The sequence below is a fragment of the Tauraco erythrolophus genome, chromosome 2, assembly GCF_009769465.1.
Source record: "Tauraco erythrolophus isolate bTauEry1 chromosome 2, bTauEry1.pri, whole genome shotgun sequence".
Lineage (NCBI taxonomy): Eukaryota > Metazoa > Chordata > Aves > Musophagiformes > Musophagidae > Tauraco > Tauraco erythrolophus.
Genome location: NC_141466.1, coordinates 13,000,351 through 13,006,754, shown reverse-complemented (window position 1 = coordinate 13,006,754; position 6,404 = coordinate 13,000,351). Strand labels below are relative to the sequence as shown.

Here is a 6,404-nt window from a genome sequence, read left to right as displayed (position 1 = left end):
TACATATGTAAACCCAGAAAACTTACATATGTAAAGTCTTGTCCTTCACTTTTGGATTCACAGGAAAACATATCACAGCCACTGGAACAAGGTTTATATTCTTTATTTTCCAAAATGGATAACAATCAGCATATGATTTTGCAATATTTCAGACTAATTTGAGTAAAACCAAGCAATTCAAGTAATTTTGTTAGTTTCCAGGTGAATTTAAAGAGAAGAATGTTTGCCACTTTGAGAATGGACTTGTTTCTCCTGTTTTTCGAGGCAGTGACCGAGATAACAGTACTGAAATAACAGTAAATGACTGATTTTATATCACTTATTCAATGATATCAATGGTCTATATACTCAAAGCTTTTGGATATCTAATTGAAACATTATCAAAATGAGATCTGGAACATATTCTTGTCATCTCCCAACTCAAATGGGAAGAAAGGATCAAAGCTAACTATAATGAACAAAATTTATTTTGTCAGAAGAGGCTGAAAAAAATAATGGCTTATAGTATATTAAATTTTTGTCCTGATTATTTGAATTAGATAAAGTCTTGAATTAAATTAACTCATTTTCAGAAAGTTATAAACTCATTTTAAGAGAGCTTTCACAATAAAAACCTAGGGCACTAACATCCTTAATAATATATACAAAATCCGAAGCTGGGAAGGAAAAAAAATCACTATAAATACAAAAAGACCCACTGAAAGAAAATTAAAGATTGTCATTTTACCATAAATATTCTTCATTCACAACTCTGTCTCCAGAGCAGATTTCACAGTGACAGTGGAGGCATTCACCCATCAATAATACTTTTATCTACAGTGTGTTTCTATGTAGGAAGAGCTACTCTTAGGGCAGGACCTGTTCCTACCTCTTTGTCTAGATGACTTGTTGCAATGAGAGTTTTTGCAGCACAGACCCTGTGCAATACGAGAGTGCAATTACAACCAAGAACTCAGTTTGTGTAAGGCCAAGGCCGGTAATCAGAGAGTTCCAACCTGACCCAGCAGTGTAACAGCAAAACTTTCTGAATTGCATTAACCTGTCAAAGACTCAGTTGTCCAAAGCTTGTGAATGTCAATTATTTGATTAAGGTTGTCAGAGGGAGGCGATGGGGGAAGGGGCTGATGTTGTCTTGAACTATGCTAAAAATAAAAGATCTACTGGTGTGATCAGACTCTACATGTAGCTGGGTTGTACAAAGAGCATCACATTGCTTCACCAGGTAACTATATAACCAAGATCACTACTGTACATTTCACAGATTAAATGCAAAAATATAGTAAGGAAATACAAACAAATAGCAGCTTGCAAAAACGCATGATTATTTACATTGCCAGACGTACATACAATGGACATGCCAGTTTTCAGTCATGTACCTTCACATGGATCAAATGCCATCCCATCTCTTTCTTAAGGCAATAAATCCATTTTTTCTACAGAAATGCTCAAAAGAAGTTTGAGCATTGGCGTATCTACTTCCAGTTCTCATCTATAAGATATCAACAGTAGTGTGCTGCGAGGAAGTCCTTTCATTTCATCTAGTAAAATCTGCTACTGGAATTATTTCATATGCTCCTGTTTGTTTTTTTTAAATTTGATTTTGGTGTTTTATTTTTCTTTTGTTCACTGATATAAGATTACATCAAATTGGCATGTTTACCTATTGGAAATTTGGGTTGCTTTAGTTTCTTGAGTGGCATCTCACATCATAGCTTTTCATCTGACTTACAGTAATAGCAAATGGTTGGCTGGTGTATTCCCCATTTACATGATCTACACAGCAAGTCAAACTGATTTACCCACAGATGAAAAGTAAAAGTACTAAGATTATGTTATTTATTTCTTGGGACCTTCATGTTGGTAAAACACTGGTTCTCCTCACCTTTGCCATGTTGTTTCACTTTCTCCGCTCACTTTGGGCTTTAGAAAGTGAGGAGTTTGTATTTCACCAACAGGTAGGGCAAATAGAGCATGCTTTTACTGTTCAAGTTAAATAGACATATTCATCATTAACATGACTTGAGAAGTCAATGTACTGATAGCATATTGAACTGCTCAGAGCAAGTGTGAGCTTCAGGCTACACTGGTCAATGAGACATAAAAATAGCACCAGCCACAGAGCACATTTTCATGATTTAGTAAGGCTTTTTCCTGTCAGCAATTTGATGGAACATTAAGAAGAAATGATTTAGGATCGCAGGTAGTCTTGCAATCTTGCTGATATAAGAGCTATATTCAATCTTTCATTCTCTAGATAAGATTAAATGGAAAACAGACTCACTTCAATGCTGAGCAGGTAAAGAAAAACAAGGAGAGCAAAAGAGGCAGGAAAACACACACACTCACACGCACACGCTCACACACACAATCAGGCCAATGCTTTGTTAGCATTGCAGCCTTTCCTTGAGAAAGGGGGCACTTTTACATTTCTAGCTTTGTCAAACACAGTTTATTACTGCTTGTTTTGCCTCTGCCCCAATGGAAACATTTTCCAGGTGCATGTGTCCAGGTGGATCAAATTCTCGTAATGACAAGAACCACTGTAACTACTGTGGACCTCAGCAGAAAAGATAAAGTGCAAAATGTGAGCGATCACAGGACTCAGTCTCTCTACTGCCCTGGTTTCCTTGTCTTTCTCTTCGAAGTCTTTGAGTGAGTCTTTTCTTCCTTGTTTGAAGGGGGATTAGTGGGAAATTGCAGTCCAAATCCATTGGGTCCATTTAGGAAGACACATTGAAAGTAGCGGACAGGAGCTAGGGAAAAACAAGGAGGAGATGGTTAAAGTTTATGGCTTCCAAACTGGGGCCATGAGTCTATTCCACGTTCTTTCAGAAATCATCTGTATAATTTCATTCCCATTAAGTGAGTTATAACGACACAAATCTTTAGTATGATCAGAAGCCAGGTTCTACATATCAACAAGATTTTAGCTAAAAGGTTCAATGAGACATCTTTGTAACACAAGATTAGAAATTATTAACAAATTCACATATAAATCTATTACTTCTCTCGGTGTTACAGTCCTACTTCTCAGAATATTTGCATTTTGGGATAGTCCCCAAAATTCACACATATATTTTCTGATTTTATATTTCACAGTCACTTTCAGATACATTGAACAGCTCCAGAAGGACTCACATCTAATAGTGATAATGACATGTTTTATTAGGTTTCAAATGAATTGTCTTTTATTCTGAATAAAGGCATCATAAGTGACAGTACCTTTTTCCTAGTCTGTCATAAACAGGGAGCTTTTTTCCTTTTTAATTGTTGAGTATTAGCCCGTGTAGTCACACTTTTTATTATGTTTTAAAAGCTTTCAAGAACACATACTTTAGCACAGATGGAATTGACCTAAGTCAAAGCTCTCAATCCCTTCATCCCCTGTCTGTATTGAGACTGGATGTTGCCCAACCTATGTGCAGGACCTTGCACTTAGCCTTGTTGAACCTTATGATGTTCACATGGGCCCACTTCTTGAGCTTGTCCAGGTCTCCAGATGGCATCCCATCCCTCAGGTGTGTCAATCACACCACTCAGCTTGGTGTCATCTGCAAACTTGCTGAGGGTGCACTTGATTCCACTGTCTGTATAATTGATGAAGATATTAAACAGTACTGGTCTCAATACAGACCTCTGAGGGACACCACTTGTCACCAGTCTCCATCTGGACATCGAGTGGTGGACCACTACCCTCTGAATGTGACCATCCATCCAACCAATTCCTCATCCACTGAACAGTCCATCCATTGAATCTATATCTCTCTGATTTAGAGAGGAGGATGTTGTGGGGGACTGTGTTAAAGGCGTTATAGAATTCCAGTTAGATGACATCCATAGCTCTTCCCTTGTCCACTGATGCAGTCACTCCATCCTAGAAGGCCATTAAGTCAGTCATGTCGGACTTACCCTTGATGAAGCCATGCTGACTGTCTCGAATCACGTCCCTGTCCTCCATATGTCATAGCATAGCTTCTAGGAGGATATGTTCCATGATCTTGCCAGGAACAGAGACGAGGCTGACAAGTCTATAGTTCTCAGGATCCTCCTTTCTACCCTTTTTTTAAAAATGAGTGCAATGTTTCCCTTTTCCCAGTCATGACGGACTTCACCTGACTGCCATGACTTCTCAAATATCATGGAGAATGGCTTGGCAAATACTTCAGAAAATTCCCTCAGGACTCTCTGATGCATCTCATCAGATCCTGTAGACTTATATACATTCAGGTTCCTCAGGTCGTCATGAACCTGAGCTTACAGTGAGAGAGACTTTGCTCCCTCAGTCCCTGTCTTCCAATCTATCCACTCAAGAGGTGAGGGAAGAGAGTTTACCAGGGAAGACTGAAGCAAAAAAGTTGTTGAGTAGCTCAGCCTTCTCTTTGTCCGTTGTTATCAGTCTGCCAGTCTTGTACACTTTCTTTGACCTTCCTTTTCTGCCTGACATACCTGTAGAAGCCCTTCTTGTTATTCTTTACATCCCTTGTCAAGTTCAGCTCCTTGACCTTCCTGACCCTATCCCTACCCGGCCAGGCAGCGTCGCTATATTCTTCCCAAGATACCTGTTCCTGATTCCAATGGCTGTGCATTTCCTTCTCGCCCTTTCGTTTAATCAGCAACTTGTGGGAACTACGGCTGGTCCGCGGATCCCAGGACAGAAGATGAAGAAACTGGCCTTGTAGAAATTGCTGTGTACCCCTGCAGATCTGAAAACTCCCTGAACAGAAGTGGAAAACAACTTGCAGGTGCCTGGGAGAGCCAGGGAGCCATAAGATAAGGAGGAACTCTATGATAAGAGACTGGACTGTGTTTTTGCACTAATTGTGTAATGTAATGAATTTGGCTTAAGTTATGTAGAGTGCGTGATCACCAATCATGTATTAGGCTAAGGCGCGTGAACCGCTGTAGTTAACCAACCACCTAATTGCTTATGTTGCGTGCACTGTCAGAATTAGTATAAAGGCGTGCTGGAACTTGCAAGGGGGGATTAATTAATTATATAATAAATCAGTACTGCTTGAACCTGTGTATGTCATGTCCATCTCAACAGCGACATACAGCAACAGCAACTCTCAACTCAGCCATGCCGGTCTTTTGCCTTCCTTTCCTAATTTCTTACACCTAGGAATTGAGAGCTCTTGCACTCTACAGAAAGTGTTCTTAAAGATCTGGCAACTCTGTTCTGCACCCTTGTCCCTGAGGGCAGTTTCCCAGGGGGTCCTATTGACTAACTCCTTTAACAGATCTGGCAAGCAAGGTTCCAAATGTAGCTACAGAAAGAGGGCATTTTCAGGTTTTGGGTGATAGTCAAATGAAGACCTTTTCTGCTATACTGTCTTTTTAGATTGCTTTTTATTAATTCTCCCTTTACAAAATTACTAATTTATAAAATGAAATTTCATCAGCATGCCTGGCTGGGCTGGATCTTTTATATTTTACTTAATCAAGCAACCAGAGCTTTGAAGCAGACATATTGCAAATGTCTGCTGTATTTTTATTTATTTTTTATATATTTTCTGGAATCTCATATATTGTTTTTCTTCTTTATTGCTGATGAGATTCACACTTTTTGTAAACTGAATGATCTGTCTTTAACATATTCTAACTTGTTAAGCAGAACAAAGTCAGCTGCCCGTATAGTAAGTCTATGCAGGAGGAAATGGTTTCAGAACGACACTTTTTGCTTTGTACCTTTTCACGTTGCCCTTCTTAGACTGCTTTATTATGCTAACCTTAGCTGCAAAACATGCAGATAAAAACTTTATTCAGAAAACACCAACATCTTTGGAACTGAGTCTGTAACAGGATCTGCAACAGTGTTATGATACAAGCCACAGCCAGGAGAACAATTTGAATTTTGGCATGAAATAACTCATCCCATTCTGCCTTTGTAATTCCCACATTCAATGTGAATACAGAATGTGTCTTTTAAACTGAAGACGGTTCTCACTTTCAATGTATTGTCTCATATCTTCAGAACAAATGTTACCAAAAAAAAAAAACCACCAGTAGGAGAAAAATGTGTGATTTAGCACTAGATGTCTTTTGTCAGCTAAGCTGAGACAAAAAGAAGCTATCTATCTGGCCTTATGCTTTTGTTTAGGATGTCGTTTATGAGAATTCATATAATTACTTAAATTTCCTTATGAATATTACTGAGAAAACAAAAAAAAAGTCAATACTGGAAAAATATAGAAATGTGTTTTAAACAAATTGTAATTAATGCTGTTATGTAAGGACATCTGATACCTGAGACTCGTTTCTGAAAGGCTGGAGGGGGAGGATTTACTTTTTTGTTTTTCAGTTTGTGAAAGGAAAGGGCGCTTTCTTCCCTCACAAAAAGATAGAAATCTTTTAAATTATTTTTCATCTTTTAAAAAGATTTTTTGCCTGGATGGAGATCCATT

The 6,404-nt window shown here is 38.5% G+C and overlaps 1 protein-coding gene across 1 annotated transcript in view; it reads right to left on the bottom strand.

The window, feature by feature from the left end:
- Window positions 1-2,610: 2,610 nt before the first annotated feature.
- TRDN (triadin) overlaps window positions 2,611-6,404 on the bottom strand; it is a 205,717-nt gene continuing 201,923 nt past the window's right edge. The window contains exon 38 of the mRNA XM_086632103.1: window positions 2,611-2,753. Coding sequence (XP_086488229.1) covers window positions 2,611-2,753 — 143 coding nt within the window. The remainder of the gene's footprint in view (window positions 2,754-6,404) is intronic.